The sequence below is a fragment of the Motacilla alba genome, chromosome 7 (assembly GCF_015832195.1).
Source record: "Motacilla alba alba isolate MOTALB_02 chromosome 7, Motacilla_alba_V1.0_pri, whole genome shotgun sequence".
NCBI classification, from domain to species: Eukaryota; Metazoa; Chordata; class Aves; order Passeriformes; family Motacillidae; genus Motacilla; species Motacilla alba.
This window is the reverse complement of record NC_052022.1, coordinates 16,228,015-16,255,466: the sequence shown is the minus strand read 5'-3', so window position 1 is coordinate 16,255,466 and position 27,452 is coordinate 16,228,015. Positions and strand designations below refer to the sequence as shown.

General features: G+C 41.8%; 1 protein-coding gene across 3 annotated transcripts in view; it reads right to left on the bottom strand.

Moving 5' to 3' along the window:
- Positions 1–608: 608 nt before the first annotated feature.
- Positions 609–27,452, bottom strand: part of LOC119702966 (unconventional myosin-X-like) — an 89,830-nt gene continuing 62,986 nt past the window's right edge. For 2 of the 3 annotated variants that reach the window (XM_038141786.1, XM_038141787.1), the window contains 19 exons: positions 26,004–26,040; positions 23,728–24,519; positions 21,630–21,753; positions 20,904–21,147; positions 19,994–20,089; positions 18,263–18,356; positions 17,595–17,650; positions 15,795–15,937; positions 14,270–14,464; positions 12,415–12,572; positions 11,103–11,226; positions 9,042–9,339; positions 7,550–7,757; positions 6,667–6,803; positions 6,379–6,502; positions 4,423–4,872; positions 3,450–3,641; positions 2,773–2,882; positions 609–2,282 (listed from right to left, as the gene is read on the bottom strand). In XM_038141786.1, coding sequence (XP_037997714.1) covers positions 2,273–2,282; positions 2,773–2,882; positions 3,450–3,641; positions 4,423–4,872; positions 6,379–6,502; positions 6,667–6,803; positions 7,550–7,757; positions 9,042–9,339; positions 11,103–11,226; positions 12,415–12,572; positions 14,270–14,464; positions 15,795–15,937; positions 17,595–17,650; positions 18,263–18,356; positions 19,994–20,089; positions 20,904–21,147; positions 21,630–21,753; positions 23,728–24,519; positions 26,004–26,040 — 3,592 coding nt within the window. In that variant the 3' untranslated portion in view covers positions 609–2,272. Of the gene's footprint in view, positions 2,883–3,449; positions 3,642–4,422; positions 4,873–6,378; positions 6,503–6,666; positions 6,804–7,549; positions 7,758–9,041; positions 9,340–11,102; positions 11,227–12,414; positions 12,573–14,269; positions 14,465–15,794; positions 15,938–17,594; positions 17,651–18,262; positions 18,357–19,993; positions 20,090–20,903; positions 21,148–21,629; positions 21,754–23,727; positions 24,520–26,003; positions 26,041–27,452 lie in introns of all 3 variants that reach the window. The other variant, XM_038141789.1, reaches the window with a different exon arrangement.

The following is a 27,452-nucleotide window of genomic DNA, read 5'->3' as shown; positions in this document are numbered from 1 at the left end:
AGTCCCGAGGCTCTCAGAGCATCTGCCCAAGGTATAAAGGGGAGCATAATGATGGGGATTATGCATCACTGCTGGGATTCCATACCTGTGTATGCACTGAGGGAACTTTTGTCTGCTAGTGGGATGGTCTGTGTTGCTGAGAGCTCAGCTGCTACCAGTCCCAATTTACTTCAGTGACACAAGCTCTTAGGTGAGTACCTGGCCAGCCCATGCACTTGTGTGGGAAGTGCAAACTGGCAGCTTATTTGAGCCAGAAGTGGTTTTCTGTTATTAGTGACTTTGGAGGTGCTGAAGAGAAGGAATGGAGCTGATTCCACAGATTGGGCCTTGGGAGATGATTAATTCCCTGCTCAGCTGTCTCAGAACCAGTGGGACATCTCCCACTGAGCAAAGGTGTGACCCAGGCCCAGAGAGAAAAGCAGAAGTTGCAAACAAACCTTCCCCACTGTAGCAGCAAACTATTTTCTATTGACCCCAAAACTTGCTTCTGCGAGGAAGGGCTGTATCCTCATGCTGATGACACCTGCTTTTCATTCACATGTTCCAAGTGTTAAGCTCTGAGAAAACCCTTTAACATGGGCACACAATGCCTGTAAGTGAATACAGCCTGTGCAATCCAATAATTTATTAAACTTTCATCTTGTAAAGCCAGTTACAAATTAAAAAAGACAGAAGAAAGAATTCTATAATAGAAATGAGCAAAATTACAACAAATAGTAGTGGGAGTTATGTTTCAAGTGGGTTCAAGCTGCCTGCAGCAACCCAAGAGCCAGAACACAGAGCTAGTGCAGAGTTAGGACATGGATAATCAAGCCTAGTCTGATACATTAGAGATCAAGCCAGTGTATGCAGTGTGTACAAAGTGTTGCTTCTCAGGTGGCCTCTGCATTCCTGTTCTCTCCCATCTGTGACCTGGTCATCTTTTAACTCCTTGTGACAACAAGGGGGTGTTTGTGGGCTCCATCAGTGATGCTATTTAAGGCAAAACTCCAGCTGAAGGGATGATGCACAGCAGGGCCACTCTTCGGCTGATGGTGTAGCAAGTGCACGGCGTGTTAGCACATGCTGCAGTGCGGTGGAAATGAGAGAGGAGCAGGGGTTATGTACAGTATTTCTTCTTGTATTGTCACCCTCAAAACTAGTGCTCTGCAAAACACCATTAGTAATATTGGCACAATTTTATGATGAATTTAAATGGAACTGTTGCATACTGTCTCCTACTTTTCTAAGCAATTTCTGTTTCATAGCTAACAGGCCTTAGCTGCTGCTACTTCAGGAATGGAGACAGCCAATTTTAAATGTGGAAGAAGGCCCACATTGCATATAGCTCTGCAGTTTCATGGGCCTTTGCATTCTGGGATCCCAAGACTAGACAAGGGTCATGGAAAATGGCTCACCACCAGGTTTCTTGTTTGTTAAATGCAACTAATTTATGATGGAACTGATACTGAATATCCTTTTAAACACTTAAATCAACTTTCTAAAGTCAAGAGACTGAAGATGACTGTCTTTCATGGGGAAGAAAAAAATTCTGCTTCTTCAAATTGCAGGTAGCTATAAAAACCTCCAAGAAGCAGTTGTTTTGGCAAAATAGAATTGTTTTCAAGTTCTTCTGAGGACTAAGGACCTAGAGGAAACTGGATGGGGACCTGGGGATTCAGTGATGTGAGCAGTTCTTGTAAAAGTTGGGGTGGATGAAGGATTTGTCATTTGCTTACTGCAGTAAAGGAGAAGTAAAAATCTTGCCTGTAACAATTTATCTAGGCACCTATTTACTCAGTAGGAAACAGTTCACTTAAAACTAAGTAAGCTCAGGGACCCCAGTCACCCTAAAATCCCCCCTAAAGAAAGAAGGATCTTAACACAAGCAAGCTGCTCACCATAAATCTCCAACCTCCATCTAATACCTGGAGGTTGTGAAGAGCAGCTCTTCTGGAAATGCTACTAAAACCATCTCCCCTCGTGGGCTGTACAGGAGAACAGCAGTCATTATTTTTTTATGCAAGGGCACTGCTTGCAGTGTGACCTTAGGGCCTATTTCAGTGGTGCTAGTCCCAGAGGCTTTCTCCTAGACTGGAGTATTTAGTAGTTTAACTGAAAGTGCCAATTTTACAGTCGTGTACCTGTGAACTTTTATTGGAAGGTAAACAAACACCCTTGGGTGTTTTTGTTTCTTTGTTTAATGCTCTCTCAAGTAGGGTTTGACCTCTCTGTTGGACCTCTTGGCTTCTATTATACAAAGGCTTTTTCTTTTTAAGACCAGATAAGATCATTAGTATATCCTGAAAAAAAACAAAAACAAACCCACAGTGATTTATTTTAGATTTGTTTGCAAAATAAATAAATATTCTTTCAGCAGACCAAGCTGTGATCACATGATCCCAGATGTCTGCATGTTCAAAATTCTTAAGGAAGCTTAAGTCTCCTGTCCTGCAGAAATGATCCTTGTAAATTTTTCTGCCAGTATGACAGGTGATACTGAAAGCAGCAGAGAGGACATGGAGGAGGAGGGTACTTCTGACTTTGCTTCTTTAAGGTACATTTTTTCATCAAACAAGCAAGGGGAAAACAAGTTTTGGGTCATTAGTATTTCACAACAGTTGTAACTGTTTAATGTCTTTGGGCAGAGGTGCAAATCCTATGGTACTGTAGATGTCACTTCATGTTTTAAATACAGTAGTCAGTTGAAGTCTTAAAAAACATCTTTGCTACACTTGTGCTGGCAAGTTGCAGATACCCATGACTAAACTAGTGCCAGTTCATCCGTATCACCTAGTCCAGATGCTTGCATGACTGTCCACACTGGTGGCTGATTTGACACTGCAGCGTTTCTTCACGATCATGTTGATGTATGCTTTCATGATCTTTATTATCTCGCCCACCTGGGGAGAGAGCACAGCAACACAGCATAAGCACTTTGAAAACCTCAGTGCACTGAGGCATACAGGACATTTTGCTGAAAGAGATTCCCCTTCTCCAAAGTCATGACACAGTCAATTTTGCATGTTAATACCCAAAGTGAACATGACAGTAAGAAGAAAAAAGGCTTGACAAGTTTGTGCGCTGCTGTAGCAACACTTTAAAATATTTTTAGCTCAAAGAAAAGCAACTTCCATTCTACTAAATCTTTTGTTTTACGTTTGTGAAACTCCCCATTCATCTACTGGAAAGGAATGAAAAAGAAAACCAGGCAAACTGAAGAGCACCCAGAACTGAAAACTCTTGATGCACTGCAATACCAATCAACATCCTTCACTTTCTAACCAGCCTATTTTTTTTGTTTATCCCTGTATTCAAGAAGAGGTACCGTGCCTTTTAGGCTTAAGCTCCCTTCTTATTTTCCCTTGGCTGTGTAGTCCATTAGTCAAGAGTTCTTGCACAGAAACCAAAAGAAAACAAAAAGTCTATTCCTTGAAGCTTAATTGAAGTGGCTGTGTGCTTTCACGTACCTGGGAGGTTTCAAAGAACATTTCTCTCTCATCCACTGTAATTTTGAAGGTGTTGGGCTGTGGTGCTCCAAAGAAAACAATGTGCTCATACTGGAAAGTTTCTAGTGGTTTAGGATCCCCTCGTTTGTAGACAGACACATTCTCTGTGCTGACGCCAAGCCAGAGATCATTGGGGAATCCACCCTCCTTGCACTGCAGAAAGAGAAACACAACCTTCTGCATAAATGCAGTGGAGGATCAAATAATTTTCCATTCAAGAAAAAGCCCTCTGTTTCTAGCTCTTATAGGACATTTCAGTTCAATACACAAACCAGGGTACTTGCAGAATCTCTGCTGGAGGCACTTCTGCTGCAAAGATTCAGAAGTGACACAGCTGTAAGTCAAATACTAGTTGAGTAATAAATAATTGTAATAGGGAACAGCTTTCATCAGATTTTAAAGTGATGTAGCAGGTCAATATTCCACTTCTTATTTTACAGATAATGCAGTGAGTGCAAGCAACTTCCCATGGTGATCCACCTTGTCAGCAGCAAAACTGACAGAAGTGAACTGTGGCCTCCCACTGTAGCAGGCTGAGTACAGTGGTGTACACACCTTGGTCTGCACAGTTTCTGTTGTACTGCTGCACACCAGGACTGCACTTTTTGCTGGCAAGAACAGTGGAGCTTTGTTTTACTTTGACTTCCACTAGCCACCACTTTCTTAAACCCCTCTCTCCTCCCCCATTCCACCATTATTCTAACAAAGTGGGAATCCATTGTCTCCCTTCATTTACCAGGATGCCCTGCCTTGCTTGCTTTGTGCTTTCTGTGTTTTAACTCTTGGGTATTGTGACACTGCAGGCTTTCTCTGAGATTACTAAGGCAAAATGTACGCAGTTCCCAAAATTCCCATCTGTTACACACAGCTTTATCTGTTCTCCAGACTGATGCCTCTCCTCAGCTGTGGTTTTAGGAGTTTATTAATCACTCACCTCAACATCAAAGAGCGTTGACCCATAACCTGGCCACTCTTTTACAATGGACATGTATTTCACCATGGCCTGATGCTGAGAGAGTCCCTGCAGCTTGGTCCATTTTTGTGCTATGCTTGCCCGAGCAGCTGAAAGCTCTTCTTTTACCCACATCTCCATCATCTGCTCCTCTTCTACCTTCTGCTTCTTTACAGACCCTGTCTTGAAGCTACGCTTCAATGTCCCTTCAAGGAAGCTGGTCCGTCTCCTCTCCAGAGTGTGACTGGTACTGCTGCTGCTCTTTGTTGAGTGCAATATTTTGGATTTCAGCCTGTTAACTGGGTAGATTCCATCAAGAGTCCAGCTTATTTTGGAATAATCTCCATGAAGGTACTGCAGCCGCAGAGCTGCCAGACGCTGCAGAGTGTCCTCTGGCCCAGGAAAATGACCAGCTATGAGGCTTTCATGAGCCTACAAAAAAAAAAAGTCCCCCAAAATCATTAGAAAGCAAAAGCATACTTTATTCACATCTGGGTCCATGTAGAGATTCCTGTCACATCTGCTGATCCCACTAGGATAGACATAATTCAGGAGGTCAGAGCAGACATTGTAATAAATATGTCAAAGTCTGCAAGTGGTTGATATGGGGGGAACACCCCTTTCTGCAAGCCTGAACAGGACAGAGATCTTTGAGGGGCTCCTATCCTGTACAGAAAGCCCTACAATGAGGATCTTTCAGGTCTGGAACAGATGGGAGAGACGAGAATTGAAGCAATTTGTTTTTGTGCTATACCAGCTACAGCTCCTGTGTGAAGGTTATATTCAACACCAGAGTAATATATAATAAATTCAAGATTCTCAACCTCAGTTTCATTACACAAAAGCACCTCCCCCTTCTTCCTCCTTCACCTGATGTCTCCACCAATCTTCTTGCTTCCCTTTGCCTGTTTTTCTGTGAAATCTATTAATGGGGCTTTTTGCACATCCATCTAATGTCTGGGTAGCACGTACTCTCCTACTGTTACTTCTATTTGCCAGTTGAAGCTGTGTAGACTGAAAGCCTTGTCAAGAGGGAGTTTGGAACAACTGAAGTTTCACAGAGCACCACGTGCTCCTCCTGACTGTTTTCCAGACATTCTCTAGCTAACAATGCTTGATGTTCATTTCAAGAATGGAACCATCATCTGAGTGATGTACATGCCATGTATTTGACTATCAGTGAGTTTCAGTCTTCATGACTGACTGCCAGTAACAGATTCAGTAATTTTCTATGATTTTATGAGGCAAGGTCAGTGTTCATTGAAGTAATACAGATGGGACAAATCACACAGCTGGCTGCTCCAGTTTGTTTGCTTTTACATCCCAGCTGCAAGGCTCTTTCATACCAGTGTGATCTCTGATCTTGCCAGTATCATTGTGCTATGGAGTACAGTGACTTAAAAAAATAACAGACTACTCAGCAGATAAATTTGTGAACTACATTCTACTTTCCTTTGTCTGCAGTACTCTTCTAGTGCCTCTCTGTTAATCAAAAGAAATTGCCCAAAAGATGTTTCATAGTTCTGGTAACACCCTTAGGATGTGCTGTTCTTGCAAGCTGATTTGCAGAGAGATAGATAGATTTTCCAGTTTTCTTTACATTTATGTTCTGCAAGCAGCTACTTTTAATGATTCTCATAAATCATTACACGAATTTCTCTGCCTTCTAAAATTAAAGACCAAATTAAAAAAAAAAATAGTGTTTCTTTTTTTTCTAAGCCTTTGCTAGTTTTTCTTGCCTTTGTTCTAACACTCATCTTCCCTAGAAAATTTCATGGTCTATCTGCTTAGTAGATTCCAGGCCAAAAATCCAACACACTAAATTCTTCTCCTACAACCAGAATTCCCACTTCTAATGAAAGATAAACCAGTTTTCTGTATCCTCTTGTGTGCTTTTGCCACCCTGGAAACCAAATCATTCTCCCAGAGTTTTCTTACCTGCTCAAACATGAAGGCAAATTCCACACCATCTTTGGGAACGTTCTCAATATCCAAGAAGCAATAAAGCTTAAAATACAGTTGCCACTGTCCTTCCTCCTCTTCTTCTTCAGAGCCAGCAAGCCTGTAAAACATAAAAGAGAATGAGAAGGAAAAAAACCAGTAAAGAGAAGTACCATGGTACTGGGATGTCCACAGTGCAAATCACAATCTGAAGGTAACCCTGGATTCTGAAATCCAATGTTACATCCAGCTAGGAATTAAAGGTTTCATGAAACATTATTTTACCTCTCAAACTTGGCCAAGATATCAGCCACAATCACCCGACTCTCCACAGCACGGTCAACCTGCTGGTTGTGTTCAAAGAGTGCAAACATATTCCGGCTGTCCTCCATTGCCAACCCTCGGATCAGCTTCTCAACCACCTGCAAAATCAGACACATCACACAGTAGGCATCACTCCCCCTTTCACAGTGAAGAATCAGTACCTCTTCAGGACACCTATCTTTCATACATCTCCATCACATTTCTCCCTTAATGACAGTGTTTTCAGATTAAAGAATTCTAATCCTAAAAGATCATTCCCTGCAATGAAGTCATTACTTATATTTGATCATCCTTGCTTTTCTTCTCTGAATCTTTTCAATCTTCCCTACCCTTTTGAGGATGGGGGAATTAGAATTGTGCACAAGATATAGGCACATAATGGATTTAGATGTCACGGTGACATTCTCAGTTCCTCTAGTAACAATTCCACTTTCTGCTCTGTTTAGCACTAATGTTTTCACAGACATGACTACTGCAACCTGGAATCCTGCTTCTGACCTGCTAATGATTAAGTTCCCTCTCAGAAGGATTCCATTATGAACTGGAATCTCTCCTTGTCCAGAAAACTCTGTTTAGCAAGTTTCAGACAAAGGGCAGAACACCAGAAGTGTTTAGATTTTGCAACACAGTTTTCAAGTGATACTCTACAACCTGGGCACTGGCCTTGTAGAATAAGCTAAACTTTGCCTAAAGATACTGCAAAAGAGTTGTAATTAAAAATAAAAAAATTTAAAAAAAGGAGGAAAAAAAACCTGGAAATAAAGGGGAAAAGGGTGTCCCTTCAACAAACCCACTCTCCAGACACAGATGTGCTCACATCTGGTTAATCCTACTGATGCATTACCTCCCCAGCGCTGGTGTGGGAGTTGATGGTGATTTTGCAGGAGCCACCACCATGGCAATACACTGTCGTGGTCATCTCCTCACGGGTAAGAAGAGCCTGTATTTCCTCCTGGGAGGGCACAAACTCCCTCGTCTTTGTTCTCTTCAGGGAATCACTTATGAACTGTGCATACCTATCTATTTCTGAGTCTGGAAAGAGCTCTTTTACCCTAATTGTAAAGAGAAGTTAAAAAAAAAAAAAAAAATCCCATTACACAGTGAACAACACGTTACCCTAGAAATGAGACTACTGCAAGTAAAGAGCTTGGTAGATATGCTGATATCAAATGCAACCACACAAAAATCAAGCTAATTTCTGAAACAATACAATCTGCTTTTACTAGTCATTTGAAAGTCACTTCAGTGCCATTTCTCAGCAATGTATGAAATAAGCAGTTCAAAGTTTCAGGAGTTTAGTGACAGCTAAATTCAGCAGGATTGACAATCTCAATTTACAAAACTGAGAATAAAAACTGTGAAATCAAATGTAAACTTTTTTTATTTATTCTCAGTGGTTGTTGTTTGGTTTTGTTTGTTTTTTTTTTTAATTTGCTGGCTGTGTTTGAGTCACTTCTACAGTATGTTTGAGAATGAAGACGATAGAAAGCAGATGCCTGTATATTGTTCTCTTCCCTCCAAGACCAGCAGTATAAGTATAGCATTATTTGCAACTCTGGTGATAAAACAATGAAATGGCTTCATGTACTATCTGCATCTCTTAGACCCAGGCCATGGATGTAGCTACTTGGCGTATTGACACAAAACTCATCTCACTCTTTCCTAGCTTGGAAGGAATCAAATAGATTTTATTGATCTTTCTCATCATTAGGAATGGAGCAAGATTACAGAGCTGCAGATCAGGCCCAGTGCAGACTGATGCATTACCTCCCCAGCTTTGTAAAACTGCATTAGATGCTGAAGGTGACTTGGGAAGAAATGCAAATTATTTAGTTCAAGAAAATGGGAGGTTAAAACAGATTAAAAATACTAATTACAAGCATTATGTGCTTAGTTAAGGAAACCTTGAAAAATCATAAATTTGATTTACAGTCTCTCTCCTACTTCATAGTATGCTTTTTACCTGTGCCAGCTGCAAGGAAGGACAGATTTCCATGAGTATGAAAGTACAGACCTCACCTTACCTGCAGCTTGATAATGTTTTTATGTACATTAGTAAGCAGCAGGTCATCAGCTGTAAATCCACTGTAACAGTGTCTTATGGTATTCTCTTTAGGTAACTTACATTCATGCCACATCCTTTTCACACAACAGGGTGGCAAGGGGGGGAGTCTGAATACACAGAAAAGCCGGTGGTAAGAACTGGGCAAAGGTAGGAGGCTGGAACACCACAGGAAGATGTTTGCCCAGCAAGAGGGTGAGACAGGTAACTACAACAGGCAGTGGAAGATCAGCAGAGCAAAAGGAAACAAGCTGCAAATGAAAGAGGCGTTTACCTTCGGAGGTGGAACTTGAGGTAGCGCAGGATCCCTCTGCTGGGAAGGAAAGTGCAGCTCATACAGGTCATCAGCTGCCAGTGGTGCAGGTTGCCAGTACTGTTGGGATGTGGCATGTGGTTGGTTTGCTTGATGAGCTGACAGTACACTTCATCACGGAGAGGCTTTAAATCATGGCAGGTCTGCAGGATGCCTTGGATAATGGGTATGGGGTCAGACACTGTCTCGATTTCCTGAAGGGAGTTAAAGATCTTCACTGCTTCATCCTGTAAGCTGCTGTAACCCTTCTCTTGTTGCACTGGGGAACAATCACAAAGATGACAAGAGGTGAGCATCTCCCTCCTTTTCCACTGGCCCAGCAGTACTACAGTCAACTGTACTCCTCTGTCATGAAAGAACAGCAACCTGAGCATTAGCACATATCCTGAACTTTAAATTTATACTGTAAGTTCATTAATGCTTCCTCTCCAAATGTTCAAATGTAGTTTTAATTTGTATTTGCCAATATCTGATTTGGCACCACTGCCAATCTATTTTTGGATACACTGCACAGAAAAGCAGAGTAAGATTTTTAAGGGAAATGAACATTGAAATCTAGTTCAGGCTTCAGTGTCTGCAACCAAAGTAATGGAATGTGGCCACTGAAGCCTGGCTTGTGTAATTCCAAAATTCTGTGTTGTGCCTGTATTAGCTTGGACCCCTGGGCCAACACAGAACTTGAGCAAATTGCTCTACCACAAATGCATCTTATACCCATTGTTTAGATTTAAAATGCCTAGACCAAAACATGAGTTTTTTGACCACCTAAATGTCTGCTTTTTGAACTGCTCAGACACATGTGAGACCATTCAGATGCAGGCTTGCATTCTCCTTTGCACATCTCTGAGGCTTTAGGTCCTTCTGAATCTCCTGAACAGCCACTGCTTCCCCAGTGGCAATGTATTAACTGTACAATACAAAGACACAGCTCTAAAAAGTAAGTTCCACAGTCTAAGTGTTTGCTATGTATTTTTCCTGTATTTCAGAATTTATTTTTTCTGTGCTTTCAATCTGCCATGTAATTGGATCCTTGTATTGTGACAGACCTAATATCCTTTCACTTTCTCCATGACAGTCTTCTGGCCCTAAAAACATCATTTTGAGGCTGAAGAATTCTGCTCTCTATTTAGTCACTTAATTGTAGGCAAGTTCTTCTGTGCCTTTGATCATCTTTGGGTAGGTTTTTACATCTCCTATATCTTTGATGAGATGTAGAAGGCAAAACTGTCTCCTGTACTCAAGATGCAGGTGCATGATACATATACAGCTGCACAAAGACTTTATTTTTCCTTTTCTAAGCTTTCAAAACCTTACATTTTTGTTTTGTTTCTCTACTCACCACCAGAGTTGACATTTTCATAAAGCTATGTAAATTGATGTTCACTTTCCTAAGCACAGCTAGAACACTACCTATGTGGCAGACTGTTTTTCCCAAATACACTGCTTTGATTGAAATTAATTTCTTAAAAGATTCTGTGGCTCAGTCACTCCACATGAGACATTCTTCTACAGTTCCTCACAAGCTTTCAGTTTTAATAGGTCAAACAGTCTGTAATCATCAACAAATCACTTTGGTTTCTGGTGGCCCATTACTCTAGCTCTTTCATGTTTCTGACACTTTTGAAAAAAGGGTTCATTTAGTCTGGTTTTACAGCAGCTTCTGTAGAAAAACTACCCCGCTGCCAGCTGCATGATGTACTCCTATTGTAGTATTTCCTCTGGAGCCACTTGCAACCCAGCTGTGGCTAAAGGATGACAGGCTGCATGTCCCCTGGATGGATGACAAAACTATCTGCCCCCATTTGCTCTAAGATTCAATGCTCCCATAAGAGGCAATGAAAATGAACACAGTCCAGAGAAAAAAGGAAGAGAAAGGGACTGCTCCCTCCCTGAACCCTGTGGGCCACACTGCCCCAAACAGACTTCACCTGCACAGAGTGAGCTTACAGGCCCATTTTGTGGTGCTCAGGCTCCTCACTGACCTTCAAAATGTGGATTCTGTCACTCGGGTAAAATACTTACAGTTGACACTGACATCTCCATAGGGTAATGGCAGCAGTGGGGAATGCAAGGGGTGCTGGGTGTATCGCAGGATTGGGTTCCTCCTATACGTCTGTTCCACTACTTCAAAGTTTGTGCTGTTTTCCTGGGAAAGAAAGCAAAAAATCATTACCCTCAAATAGACAAAGTCCTTTGCAGGATGCCCTTACACATTTAGATTAAAGCTCCTTTGAAACCACCTATTCTACATTTCTGGAGGTGCCAAGGGGGACTAAGTGATCAAAGCATAATCTGTATCTAAAAATTACCCTGTACGTTATTTCTGAAAATAAACATAAGAATAGCCATGCTACATCATGCCACAGGTCACCAAGCACAGAATCTTGCCTTCAAGCGTGGCTTGCATAATATAAGTGGCACGATCCCTCTCTCCCGTGTCCTTCAAGCTTTCAACAGGACATGGTTAATGGACTTTCTGACCTCAACCATTTTCAGTGTGTAATAATGAGCCTGTTCTCAATTTGTCTGGTTGTGCTATATGTGTTTACAGAATGAACAACCAAAGTGCTCCATGGTGTTCAAAATCTGGGCCTGTGACTACCATACACACTGGATCACACTCTTCTGCATTTCGTCCAAGGCTTCTTCCTAACAATGCATTATGTTCCTTTTGTCCTTGAACCCCAAGCTGAAGTTTTCAACCATTTTCTACAATCGTTCCCAGCTCTTTCTTCCTAAATACAAACTATCTAATTGCATCTAGTTAAGAGTTCATCACAAACACATTTCTTCTGAAGTTTGGTTTGGCATGTCCTCTGAAATGATTCTAGGTTTATTTGCCAAAGTTTCTGGCAAGTTTATTCTCAAAAATTACTCCCGTGGTACAATTTCTGGTTTTTTTGAAGGATATTATCTTTCCATTCTTTAATTTGATATTTAGCCATTCAAGCCTAAGGTATGAAGAGAACTTCAGGGTACGTCAAAGTCAGATAACTGGTAGGAATGGAATTTTTTGTATTTGTGTCTGAGGGATGCTTAGGAGCAGAAAGGATGGAGCAGAGATTTGCAAATACTTGATAGTGTAATCCTGCATGCAATTTTTAATTGCACAGAATCATAGTCTACACTTATGAAGACAAGCTAGCAAAATAAAATTCATGTAACCTTTGATTATTTTTGTTGCACAGTTGTGCGAGTTCATTTTTTTACCCTTTTTCATTCCCCCTTAAGACAGTAACCCCATTTTTTGCCACATTGTCAGCAATGACTGGGTTAGGCCAGTGGTAGTCTGGCTGCTCCCAACTCATGTGGGAATCAGCAGGATGCCACCTACCCGGATGTCACGAATAAGTTGCTGTGTGGGTGTTTCTATGGGAACTTTGCTGTCAATGACACCCTGGATGGCAGAGGCCCAGCGCATGGCTTCATTCAGCAGCTTCGTGTACAGCCTGTAGGAGTGCTTCCGCCCGTGGACTATGATGTTCCAGTAGCCTGTGCAGAAACAAAGGTGGAAACAAAGCTGGAAAGTGAAACTGGCTTCCCTATTGTGTAGCTGACTAGAGGTTAGCAAATGTGACATCAACCTACAAGAAGGGCCAGAAGGAGAATCTGGGGAACTACAGGTCCGTCAGTCCGGCCTTGGTACCGGGGAAGGCTGTGGAGCAGATCATCTCTCAAGGAGAGCAATGGAGCTGGGCAAGGGTCTGGAGCACAAGTCCTGTGAGGACTTGTGGCTGAGGGAGCTGGGGGTGTTCAGCTTGGAGAAAATAAGGCTCAAGGGGGACCTTATTACTATCTACAACTACTTGAAAGGAGGATGTAACTAGCTGGGGGTCTGTCCTTTCTCCCAGGTAACAAGCACTACGACAGGAAGGAAAGGACTACCAACAGACTGTGCAGGGAAGTGGTTAAATCACCACCCCAGAGGCATTTAAAAAATGTGTAGATGTGGCACTTGTGGCTTAGTGGTGGACTTGACGCTGTTAGGCTAATGGTTGGACTTGATTATTAAGAGATCATTGATTCTCTTTTTGTCTGTAGCTTGTGGCTGATGTAAAACCCCTGCTGCTTTCACAGCAATATACAGTGTGTCTGGTCAAAATCCACTAGGTAGACATTAACAACTCCATTGTCAAAACAAATTTATCAATAGGGAAGTCCCAGTCCAGATTTTGGTACAAAGACAGCTTTCCAAGATGGAAGTATCTTGCAGTGTAACCTGACTACCTGCCTGCCAACCAGGCAGCTCACTTTCACAGACAGCATTTGGACTACACCGTCCTGCTAATCACTTGGAAAATGATCACTCTACACACAGCACCTAGTCAGATTGCCAAATCAAGTCTTAGAACTTACAAAAATATGTTTGACAACCTGAGAGAACATGTCAAGGTGATGGCAATTCTAGCTGCTTAAGGCAGCTCTAGACATCTGTTGATATCAAAAATGTGGACACTCTCTTGTGAATGAGCAGAATAAATTTCCTCTCATCTCATTTTACTAAATACTTCCAGCCTTTTTAAAAGGTATCCCAAACAACTCCAGTAATCAAATGTCCAGTATTTCAAGTCTTTTTCTAAGATTCACAATTTTTGTATGGGGGACTCACCCTTCATCCCATCACCTGGGTTCCTTTCCAACTCCTAAGGCAAGCAATGGAGGATCATGCCAGATCCTGCCCTCCCAGAACTCTGTCATGCTGCACAGAAAGCAAACACGGGCCTTTGCTATCTTTTGTTTCTATCAAGTTGAGTGGTACCATAACACGTGCACTTTATATCCCTTACACTGTATGGGAAGGCTGCTATTTAACAGGTTAACACTGACCCCAGAGACAGATGCAGATCATTCTACAAGTGACAGTTCTGGAGATGTACTAATAATTAGTGCCAACTACAGGAACTCACACCTGTTACCTTGCCTGGGGAACACTGAGATAAGCAGTGGCTCTACTCAGTGAGAAACATCAGCACTGTGTCCCTGTGTCAGGTGTGAGGCACTTACAGCCACTGGCACACTTTGCAGATCTCTTACAGTGTCCATGGGCAGAGACGTCCGCAGCCAGACCCAAAGCCTCAGGTGACATCAAGACTGCCTTCTCAACATGTCACACCACTACAGTCCTGCACCATCCCCTCTGCAGGAGCTGCACACCTGGAGTCTGCTTTTCACCACCTTGTCCCTCTCACCTGTGTCTTTGAAGACCCTCTCATCGGGCTGCACCACGGAGCAGAGGCTGTTGAGCACGAGCGTTCCGAGCTTGGCAGCCGTGCGCTCAGATGACTTGTAGTAGTCGAGGGCAGTGTTTGTCAGAACAAACCAGCGCTTCTTCATCTTCAGAGAGGACATCTTGTTGCTGCTCTGAACCTCCTTATGAAGCCAGCCTGGCACGGAAACACAAACATGTCATTACGTGCACCTCTTGCTCTCATGGTCAGGGCAAATGATTTCACTGTCATTTTAGATTTGTTGCAAAATAAAGGAAAAAAAAAAGATTAAGAAAATTCAATACTTCAATAGAAAAAAATTACAGCCTGCGTTGCTAAAGCTGTCAAAAAGATAATTTTCTACTCAGAGGTGTAAAAAGCAATGTCCACCCACAAGGCAAAATGTTCAGAAACGGTGGGACTGAATCAAGAGGCTCAAAAAACAAAAAATATACAGATCTTCCTGAATACAGGCCTTTGTGTCTATTCTGCTATGACAGAGACATCTTATTATGAAGAGCAGAGTATACTCTGCAAAGGATGATTCCTTTTTTTCTTTGACTAATTAACAATACCAGATAAAAGGAACTGTTGCCTTGCAATTAAGTATTTTGAAGTTAAGGTACTCAAACTGCTGTCTTATAGTCTCCTTTCTATCATTCAATCTCCTTGAAATTTTTAAGACTATGGTGGAAGGCTTTTGCCACATTTTGGTGACCCTTTTCTTCCTGTCCTTCTGCCTTGCCATGACCACTCCATGCCCTTTATTTCTTCATAGACATTTCTGGAAGATGCAAGGCAATTTGTTCATGCACTTGCTTTCCCCAGACTGGATCAGGAGTGTCTTCATACATTTAAGACCATGTGATGAGCTCAAAGTATAGAGGAAATTTAAAAATATTTAAAACAAATGGGTGAATATTTTGAAATATATGTTTGATCCCTACTCATGCTCCACCATCTTCAACCAAGCTCTGACTAAAGACGTAATTTAAACCTTTTCCTCAACCTCAGAGAATTTCTCTCATCTCACTTTGTCTACCATAACCAGGTTAGTTAGTTTAGCTGAGGACAGCAGCAATCCCACAAAGATCTCTCTCCCTCCCTCCCTCTCTACATGACAGGTGTCAGAAGGAACTGAGCTGCCAACAAAAGCCACAGTGTCATGTTATAGTCCATCTAAGCCAGCTGCTCCTCATCAGCAGCCATGCTCCTTCCTATTCCCCGGTGGTATTTGCCAGACATGTTTAAATAGGCTAGAACTATCATCAGAAAATGAAACATATGAAGCTTTTATTTTTTTCCCACCTGGCAGGGAATTAGATAAGAGCCAAGGCTAGCACACACGTGACATGGCAAGCAGCAGGCAGGAAAGTAGAGGGGGGCAGAGAATGACAGTTTTTGGGGAGCAGCTAAACCTTAGACTGAGTTAGCAACAATCAAGTCCCCCCGTCAGATTATAAGCAGAAGATGAGTTTCACATGTAATTGCATGTATTTCCTTTCACCTCTCACAAGGAATTCCTGGCCATCCACCTTGGATTCGCCTTTGGGTTTCTGCAGCAGGGAGATCCAGTGATGCATTTCCTCAGGAGTGTCGCTGTTGCAGTGAATCACACGATTGGCCGTGATGATCACAAAAGAATTCGGTCTGCCAGAAAACAAAAGCATTAAAATTAGTCATAACCATGCAAACAACTCACAGCACACCCAAAGTCATGCTTTTTACCTTCTCACAAACAGAAAGACTTTCTGAATACAAACTACAAAGGAGTGCAGAAATACTTAAGATCATCTCTTCTTCAGTTGCTCGGTCAACTGATGAATGCAGAGACAAGCTAAATAAAATTAAATATCTTTCAAAAGCTACTTCCAAAGACTAGAAAATACTAATTGGCTAATAAGCAGCTGTTAAATGTCCTTGGCTCATTAGCAAAGGACTTTAACTGACTAGAGTGAAGCAGTGCTTGTACCACTGGGCTGAGCTGGTACAGCCATTCTCCTTGCACTTATTAAAACCAGTGATGCAATAGCAAACACTGGTCTCAGTAGGATCAGCTAAAACATGTTTGAGACTGGTTTTACAAAGGATGAGCTGATCCTAACAAAAGAGAGGAAAAACTGTTGTGCTGCTCCTGGATGACTTTGTCCTTCTCTTGCAACTGTATCTTACCAAAAGAATATTCACAATTCTGTACAGAATTGATGCTTTACAGGAAAACAGAAAAACAGAAGAATGACCAGTTCCAAGAGGATAAACTCATAAACCTTTGAAAGCAAAACCAGATTTCTATCACAAAACAGAGAAATTGTAAAGTAGAATGCAAGTATGAAGCAAAAGGTGCAATCAAGCTCTACGTTAGAAAAATGCATAAACCTATGGAAGATAAAAATAAGCGGCATAAAAATGTTGGTTGAGAATAAGCATTCTCCTCAGAATTTGTTTAACATTGCTTCAAACACTGATATTCCAGAAAAGCATACCTCAGCACACACAGAAACAAATTTTTACTGTTAAGCTTACTATTTGTTCCTAGTTTTCACTGGTTCACAGACTAATTATGAGGAGTACAGGCTTAGAACAGCCTAAAATGTTTTCATCAATGAAATCTTAGTTCATTTCTGAAATGCATTTTCTAAACTACTAAAAACAAAGTCCTAGCAACCTGTATCAGAGCCCAGAGCTCTGTCCCCAGACCTCAGAGATAAATAACTTAATAGCTAACATTTTACTTCAGCACTGTGGTGAGTATCTTTGCCCTGGCTGAACCTGTTAATATGTGGGAAATAATTAAATGTTAACATAAAGTGATATGAAATGTCTCATCATCTCTTCTCTGAAACTAACTAACTAAAGGTCTGTGCTCTGTTGCATTGCAAAGACATCAAGAATAATACATATTTCTAAATTAATCCATTATTCTTCCACAATGCTGTTACCTTCCCCTAAATCTATGAAATTAACTCAAAATTACTCTGTTGAAAAAACGCAAGTGCTGCTTTTGCTGGATATATTTGTTTAGTGCTAGTGGTAGATAAAACTATAACTCTCTAACATTGAGATGATACTGTTCTCACTTTTAGGAGCTGAAGGAAAAACTTTGATTCAAAGACAACACATACATGGACTTCATGCCTATGAAGTGACATTGCTTGAAACAAGCTGAAGATTTCAGCTGTGTTTATTTGTCTGGAGAAAAAGATGTATGAGTTTAAACAAATACAAACCCCGAAGGAAACCTGGACCTACCCACAAAAATATTGTAGGGAGTTTCTGATTTAACAGATGGTTAGACTGTTGTACCTACCTATCAGGATTGTCTGAGGCACAGACAGAGTCAATAAGCCCAACATCCAGGGTTCCCTGTAGAGTGAAGAAGACACAGATTGCATTTTAGTTTACAGGTGTTCTCCTCTGTGAATAGGATTGGAATCGGAACCATTCATCTGAATTCCAATAGCTTGAGTAGAAATGAACACATGAGAAAGGCACAAGTGAGTCATATCTGCTCACTGAACAGCATAAGATGTGCAAGGGGCTCCACAGGACTGGAGGAAAAACAGTTACAAGTTTCCAGAGGGTATTATGAAGGTCTGAAATAGCCTTAGCTATTATCTCTGTACTGGCAAAATACATAAATACACCGTTTTTCCCAACTGCTATCTTCTGTCTGGAATAACTGTGACCCAGACTAGTCCCATCCAAAGACATTTTATCTGTGTGAAGCAGCCTCCCTCTTCTCCTCCAACTGAAAAGAGCTATCTGTGATCAAGCTGAGCAACCCACAACAAGCACCATGTTCCCCACTGCTTATCCTCTTTGCTACCAGCTTTGCTGTTTCTTTATAATTACCAAAGTCCAAGTTTCTTACACTGTTTAAGAAGTACAGCACTGCACGTGCTGGCAAAGCATGCACAAATAGTTAAACACAGAGGGCTCCAAGCATGCCCACAGGCTGGTTGCACAGTAACTCACCACAGCATTCTTTGGATTGGCCTGCTCATCCTGCATTTCCCTCAGCTGCTGTGCTGTAGCGCTGTGTACTCGACTCAGAACATTAAACCAACCGCTGCCAATCAAAACAGAATCAGAGTTAAACTTTCAGCAGTGAAACTGGCTCGAGAACATGATCAAGGAACCTGGAAAGATTTCAGTGGGAAAATTTCTTCATTCACAATTTCCTGAATACTATGTCAAAATATCTCTTGGGCTGATCATACCAGATTCCAATGTCTTCCTTCCTCCTTATTTATCCATGAAAATTCTGTGCACGTTCTTCAACCCACTGACAGCTGCTCCTGCAAAATCCAGTTTTCCACTTGTTATTCAAAGAACTCTTAAGTAGGCAGTGGCTTTACAGGGAGCCCATGTCAGCAGACTGAGAAGAGCACACAGCACTTGTAAAAACAGGGTTAGCTGGGAATCTTCCTGGACTAGAGTCCTAGAGACGCCTGGGAGCCTTCTTGATTAGTCTCTCTCTGATCTGCTAATAAACTTGAAAGTCATATGGCTGGCAATTAATCATGGGTTTGTTTATAAGTGAATTTGGAGTGAAGTTTTTTGTCTGTGAAAGGGCTTCTCTTACAGACATATCTGGAGGCTAATCGCTGTTGCAGAAAAAGCAGATTCTTATCTGCAGCTTCCAGTGAGATCAGCAAACATCCATCCTTCATGGAGGATTCTCAAACTGGATACTCTTTGACATCTGCTAATCTGCCCTTTGCTACTGCAAGTGCTGGCGCTTTCTTCTCCCTCAGAAGAGAGACTGATAGGGCATAGGCAGAGACCACATTTGGTTTACACTCATCCTAACAAATCTGCAGTGTTATCTTAGGGCATGCCTACTGCAGTTGTGGAAGTTCTGGGTTAAGAAGTTCTTGTTCCTTCCACCACTGCTCCCTACATTTGCCCATTTGCCCATTTCTTGTCCATGTGGCTATTCTTCAGTCTATTTCTGTTAAATTGTATCCAAACACCTTTCCCCTTTCTCTCCTACACCAAAATAATAATCAACCCTAAATAACTTCACAGAACCAGTAGATCAGAGAAACAGTTACACTGTCAGGGCTGAGAGAGCAAAAGCCTTGGTAAAAGTGGGAAGACATGAGTGGCTGGGGACAGTAACCTCTTAACTTGGCTTTGCATAGCCAGGACAGGTTGTCCAACCTGCCCTTAAACAACTGATTCCCACTGTCTGGCCAGGATGCCAAGAAGGAAGGACATGAGTCACTTGTTTGCTTTGCACTGGGAAGATCTTATCAGATGACACTACAGACTCTGATAAGCTGCAGCCTTTTTCTGTCTCCTGGATAAAACCCAGCTGCTCTCGCAATCATTTACAGACAACATGAATAGACTTTTTGTTTGATTCAAGATTCCATTAAATAAATAAATCAGCTATTAGATGTTCCAGTTTATATTAAGGTTTGTGTGTCTGCTGAAGTAACCCTTGAATTCCACATGCTCACAGCCACATGAGAAGCTGGCAGTCCTGTGACTGCCAGACTGAACCACAACCTTGGTAGCTGTAACATCAAGTCCCCAAAGTAGGTGTGATGCATCCCAGGAAGCATGAAATGACACTCGGGAACAAATCCCCCCTTTTCTCCAGTAAAAGGGAATTGATTATGTTTCTCAAACTCCTCCATGAGTAGCTGGGTCAGGCCTGCACTGAATGAACAAACCTAACAAAACTCCCTGCTGTACCTGGCATCTTCTGGTGACTCTGCAACAATGTGGTAAACTCGGTCTTCTGTCACAATGTCCAAGGCATTCTCCTTTTCATGAATATCCACAATCTCTCTGGAACACAAGAAAGCACAAGAGCCAAAGCTACAAACCTTTCACTGAACGCCATCTGGTCAATTCTTTCACATCATACCCCTCACCACACAGAAGGGAAAGCACTGGTTCAGATGGCTCGTAACTCTGACAGAAATACAAAATTCCGCCAATACACATCAAAATGTTTGAAAAGATCTATCTGTACAGTTAAAAACCAAAGCTTAAGGCATTATATGGATTTTCAAGACAACAGCAGACTAAATGGAAGAAGAGATAACAGGGAGGTTGATATAGAGATCTGTTTACAAAGTCGGGTGTGCCATTCTTTTGGGCACTTTACGGGTCTGCATAATGCTAAAAGATGACCAGTTTGTCCTTTCTTACAGCAGGAGCTGAGGAATTGACTGTGGCAGCAGAAAGAGCATTCAGGACTCAGGAAAAGGCACAGTACATGCTGCCAAATTCCAATCCCGCTGTGAGCTTCATAATACCTCAGTGAAATGCCTGGAGAAGCCAGAAAACAGATGGAGTCTGGGTAGGAGAGAACGCATGGGGTATGTACTTAATTAGCCCCTCCTGGTCTGGCTCCATCCATGGCTTGGAAAGAGCTTCTGCTGGATTATGAAAGGCAAGACTAGGAAAAGAACAATCAAGTAATTGCAGACTCCCTCCAGAGTAAAACTAGATGCTGTAATTGCCTTTTTCTTCCTTTGTTTCTGATTTTCCAAGCACCATGGGAGATACACAGGCCAATGAACAGCAGCACTGGACCCTTCGTTACTGATTTAGAGAGTGAATACTAGGGATCAAAGGGATTTGGTTTTGCACTCACTTTGCCCTTCTGATATCAATAGTCCCCTTCAGCTTCTCCTCACTATCATTCTCGAAGTACATCAGCTTGGACTCCCGAAGCACAAACCAGCGGCGCTTCCAGTTGCGCCGTGACAGGGTTGACATTCCTCCGCCTTTTTTGTAGAGCCAGCCTGACTTGAGGGCCTCCTGCTTGGTGCGGAACCACATGAAGGCCTCGTTCTTCAGGACACACCAGCGCCGCCGCCACGGGTTCATGAGACCTCCTGCAAAGGCAAGGGAGCAAAACTTCAGCAGACACACAACAGGGGCCATGCTTCCCTTCTGAGCCTGCTCCCAGGCAGGAATAGTTACCACTTCAGTTCCTACATCAAAAAAGGGAACTGAAGGAGAGAAACAAAGTTGTGCCTAATTTCAAACATAGGAAAAACAGAACAAAACTAGTGAAACAAAAGCAAAATATAGAAATACATGCACTACTCAAGTATTTTTGTTCTGACTTCAGTTTCGTAGCTGAGAATGAATCATTTAAGCCCATACCAAGTAGGCACAATTAAGTCTCAGTGGCAAAGATATCTCTGACATCCAGCTATCTCTTTATTTGTTGTTTTAAATAAAAGAAGAAGAAACGAAAATGAGAATAAACTGAGAACTAGGAGCAAATAAAGATAATGATTCTGGACAAACAGAAGAGGAAAGCAGGTTTCCTGGATCCCATCCATCCGTGGTTTTGGCAAAATTCAATTACCTTTCATGTAGAGGTAACTGTGAAAATAGGGTGGACCTGAACCATTGAAGATAGTGATTCGTCCATTACAAAACTCTTCATCTGTATCAATGTAAACATCCACTTCTTCCTCACTCTCCAGAAACTAAAGAAAAAAGAAGAGATATATGCTACTTGGCTTCTCCTGGTCGCAGGAGGACTGGAGCAGTTAACAGGGTTAGAGAAGTCACATGATCAGAAGGTGCAAAACTACACACAGTCCTTTTGCAAAAAAAGCACTACAGTAAAAGCAGAGGCTTGACAGCTTATCCATTAATGCCTAAAGCAAGAGCATGGAATTTTCATACCTGAAAGGAGAGCAGTGGACATGCCTAGAAAGCTCCAGCTCTATGCAGTAACAAAACTGCCTGTTTCAAGGCACAACCCACCTTGCAAAATCTAATTTGATGGGATTAAGAGAGAATTTTTCATTTTAGAGAAATTTTCTGATTTTTCTGGCAAAAAGGCCACAATGCCAGACAAGATGGAACAGTGATTTAACCCCAGCAAGGAAATTACTTGCTTTGGTTTGATTAGGAAAAAAAGCACAGTCCAGGGTAACTGAACCCTAAAAGCATCAATCTGAATTACTGAAATAATAGTACTGAATTTACTCATCTCTGTTCTCCAACTAGATAAAGGCCCTCAGCCATAAGAAAGTATTTCACCCACAAAATCATTTCCTTTACCTTAAATACAATTTCCTTCGATTTGCTTTATTAATTTAATACAAACGAAGGCAGTTCCTTAGACCTTTTCCTTCCTCAAACGCATGTTGCTTCTTTTGATTTTCCCCCTGTCTTCTCTCTGTGACCCTCTTTTCCTCATCCCTGGTCCACTGATTCACTCTCTCCCTTGGCATTACGTTTCAAAAACCAGGTAGTCTTGCAACAGCAGCTACTGATGGGACCTTGACTCAGCTGTGGTTATCACTTCCTGTGGCTCACACTATGACAAAGTATCAACTGGCTTTTTTATTAGTCTTACTCACCAATGAGCCCAGGAAAACCCTACACTACTATTTGCATTTTAATGGTAGAAAGCAGCCTAAGCTGTGACAGAATGATTCATGATTTGAAGATAACCTGACAGTGATCGGTGAGTAGGTGCCCACAGAGAAGGTGCCTTTACTCAAGCAGATCACATAAGAAATTCAGATGGCTGGCAGCTGACATTAGGGAAATGCAAACAAGACAACCATGCAACTTTTTAAAGAAAGGTCACAATCTGTCATTGAAAAAACATACTCAAGGAAGTAAACCGAGTTCCTAAAAAAAAAGATATTTTGTAGTTCAAGAGTCTCTTCTCAGGAATATCATTTATTAGAAGTATTTTTGTGGCTGTCATTGGCTTCACACCTGAACTCCTCACAATCTTATGTGGGCTTTGACATCCTGTCCTGTAAGGGGATTTATCACTACATTATTAAGCAGCTGGCCTGAGGGCACTCAGGAGGTCCAGACCCAGTGTGGGATCTCAGCTGAGGTGCTGAAGTGCGAGGCCAATAGCTCAGCTTTACCACCCTGTCGCTGTCCCTGCAGCAGGAATGAAAAGGTTCAGTGATCCTGGCTGTGTGCATTGGGACACAACCCAAGCAGCACAGTAATTTCTTCCAGCTTTAGAATAGCTTAACTTGTACACAGCAGCTGAAAATAAACCCTTGACTCTGAAGACACTTAGAACAAGAGAAGTTTTAGGGATAGAGACAAATCAAAGCCCAGTTTTTCCCATCTCCTCTTGTCATTGCACACTGGAACCTTAGGTCCTTTCTGTGAAATCTCTCTAAGGTAGATCATACACCTACAAAATACCAGTTGTTTGCTTTCCTTCCTCCTAAAGGCTGTTACAATACATATGGCAATGGAAACAATCTAAAACAGGTACACATGTACTAGCCTCTGTGCCAGCAGACAATCACAAGCCCTCTGGCCTTTTTTTAAGCTGATTATTGATATAAGAGAGAGTTACATATCAGTAACTATTCCCAGAGTGAGGAGGCACACAGTAAGAAGACAAATTATATTATAAACATCAACAAAGTCACACTAATGTCCAGAAAGGTGAAGGGAGAGATTCTCACCGAGTCCAGACTGCCACGGTTGGAGTCCAGGCTGGTACCATGGGAGTGTCTCAGACCCTCCTCATCATTCAGAGGCTCAGCTGAGGCATTACCAGCATCTCCATAGCCATCAAACTCCTCATGGTCGTAGTCAGACTCCACATCAGGGGGGGAGGTGTAAATGGGCTCTCCTGCCTCTCCACTGTTACTCCTCTGTGTATCAGAGACAGTGCTGTAAACGCTTTCTGCTGGGTCAGACAGAGCTCTCTGCTCCTTGGGGTTAGTGGTTCTTTCCACAGGCAGTCCTGGAGCAGGGGCAACCTCTCCCACTTCCCTCTGAAGAAGCAAAAGGCTTGTGTTTGCAACTTCCTTTGAGTAGTTACCACTGTTTCTTTTGCCATGCTGATTTGAGACCACCAAACTGGAAGTTGGGCGTCCTTCATCATCAGCATGAAAACCCTCATCCACTTCTTCTTCAGCCAGTGGTGCCACCAGGCTGCAGTCAATGTTGAGTGTCCCCTCACTAGAAAGTGAGTGCTCTAAGTTCTGCACACTTTCATCCAGATTGCCAAAATCCAGCAGCTCCAAGAATTCCTGAGCAACTCTTGACGCCTCTTTTTCCAACCTCTGTATCTCTTCTTCTCGCTGCCGATAGATTTCATTCCTGGTGTCTTCAGAGATGACAGACATGTGATCCTCTTTCTGTTGCTGCAACTTTTCAATCTCCTTCTCCAGTCTTAAGATCTCCTCCATCTGACGTCTCTCTTCTTCTTGCAGGGGAATATCCACCTCCTCAGTGTTTACTGTTTCCACCTTAAAGAATTTAGAACAGTGTTAAAGCACTTTCTTCAACCTGTCTGTGTTCCTTGCCTGGACCTTTCATTCTTCCTGTCTCCTGTGCTTGCCTTATATTTACCATCTGCAGAAAGATGACTCCAAGTATCCCTCAATCATTCACGGTGTAAAAGCTAAAGGTAAAACTACTGGATCTTCAGGTACCTCTTTTTTCCTAGCAATCTACTTCCATTATGAATCATACAAAGAAGCTCACTGGGTTCAGTGAATTTTTAGAAAAGCTCTCTATCTATTGATCACTGTACACTGCAATTTGAATAAAAGCAGCCTGAAAGTCCATTCTCTCTTTTTGAACTCACACACATACAGGAGGAAGCAACTGTATATGAATACATATATGCATAGAGTACTGAAGAGCTGAAGATTCCCAGAAATTCATTAAGAGGTCTGGAAATTTCATTGTTTCCTGAAATGAGGATCTGACCATCAGAATCTGGGGCTGGAAGGGATATTTGCATGAAGCAGGACTGTATCCATTCCAACCACAGCCCAACAAAACTCCACCCAGAATTTCTCGGCATTCTTTAGCATCACTAGATGGCTGATGGCTGACTGTGAAGACTATCTTGTTCTATATTTTCCACACTGAAGTCACAGGAAATTTCTAGCAGATACGTGATAATTGGAAGATACTGGTAACTTTCACTGATGTTTAGGATAAAGCCACCCTCCCCTCCATAGAGGATGTTGAAAATGTACACATGAGAGAACAGATACACACATGAGGAAAAGTAAAAATAAATTCCAATAGGATTTCTTCTATTTCCTGGTAGGACTTATGACAATGCAGTCAATATATTCACTCATTTAAGCCTTAATCCTTGTTTTCTTTATTTACCTAGCTGCTGGTTCTCTACTTGGCTCTTACTTGTGGATGAATGCATTTCCATGCTTCTAATCTCTCCTGAAAAAGATGGTCTGAAACTGGGTAACAAGTGGTAGAGGAAAAAAACCAATGAGATACAGAGCCATTTTCACACACCTCAGGGTAGGTGGTCTGCTCTTTGGTATGTCAAGTACCAACAATTAGATCAGCTACAAGGAGTTTATTTTAGCCATGGCAGTAGTTGGCTGCACTCTTATTTTGGCTGTTACAGGCAACAATCCAGCAAAACAGACTGTGTCACAGTGTAGCACATCACAAGGTTATCTAACAAGCTCAAGCAGTAGAGATAAAAATAGGATGCTGCATGTTCAACATGGAAATTTTCAAATAGAACCAGTGCAGGCTCATACAAGAGCCTTGAAAAAAGCCCCACCTTGTTAACTCTGTGCCCTTCTGCCCACAGGTTTTGTGTGAACACAGCCCATTTTTTAAATAGTGTTGCCACAATACCGATACTGCCACAACAGTATCAGTATCCAGGCAAAGTAGAGGCAATGAAGGACTCTTCACAGATATTCACAAGAAACAATGTGAAAAGAACAACTTTTAAACTTACCTGGGCCACCTGCAGCGCATTCAGTTGCTCCTTTTCTCTGTCAGAAAACAAGACATAACAGTCAGAGACAGACCTAGTTCTCCTGTGTGAGGTTTTCAGAATTACATGGACACATCATCCCTCCATGGATAAGGTTAAAATGAGGTACTTGCTGTAAGACTGATTTAAAAGCTTTTGCAATTTAGTAAAAATCCAATTCTCTGTGGTTGGCATGACCTTTGTGGATATAACAGATTTTCCCCATGCACTTAACTTTCAGATCAATTAGGAAATTGGATTAGTTGGAACATACCAGGAAGGACATTGGAAACAGTGACAGAAAGACAAATTAGACTCATGATAAATGTAAACAGAATCTTCTGAAGTACAATAAATCTGTGAATATTGAGGCTGTACGTGTGTAATTAACAGATACCAGGAAACTGTTCATTTTTTAAAAAATAGAATTATTGCAACACCAGCACTAAATTTGTGTTTTGTTTTGCTTTTACTGTATTAAAGCCCCAACTCACATAACTTCTCAGTGGCATGCAAAATCCAGTTTATTAATAAAGACTGTAAGAGTCAGAGTTTGTTAGTAAACATGAGCAGAAGAAAAAAAACTATCCCACGGTGTTGCAGTTCTACCCAGTTCAAAAAGGTTACACTCCAAAGCAAAGCTATCACTGTGGCCAGTTTCTCCAGAGCAAGAATGCTACAAACAACTGAACCAGCAGACTGACAAATGCCAGGGTCATGCTTAGGGAGCAGGAATAGGATGCTGCTGGATGGAAGAAAGTTACCACTGCCAGTGGTGACTTTTAAACCTGTAATTCAACCCCAGGGAGAATAGGAGGGCAACAATATTTTTTTTCCCAGGCCTTGCAGATTTTCCCAGCCAAATTCTAAACTGCAGCTGTAAGTCACAAAGTCCTTAAAGCTCTCACTCTTGTGCTCACACTGTCAAAAAAAAATCTAGGAAATATTTGTAAATGAAAGCTGACATAAGTGAGATCCAGATGGTTCCAACTCTACTGAAAGATCCCTAGCAGTCATCATGAGTTAAACAACTGCTTTAAATGATTAGAGAGCTCAAAAGCAGAACCATTTTAAAACACATTAGCAATACCACCTATAATCTACGTACTAATTCCTACAACTGTTGCTCACAGTTTTTAAACCTTTGCTATTTCTTCCCACTTTCTAATCATCATCAACTGATCTACACTCTTCCTGAAATGTGATACCCAAAACTCGGGACAGGACTACAACTGAAGAGTGCTGAAGCATCACCTCATCCTACAGAAACAATTCTGCTTATAGAGAGCATTTGCTTTCTCCTCTCACACAGCATGACACTGGTGACATCCTCAACTTAGCCTCCAGACCTTCCTCCTGCTGTTGAAGTAAGCATTCCTCCTCCGCTCCCTGTGCATTTGGTTATTCCTAAATGTAAATCTGCATGTCTGT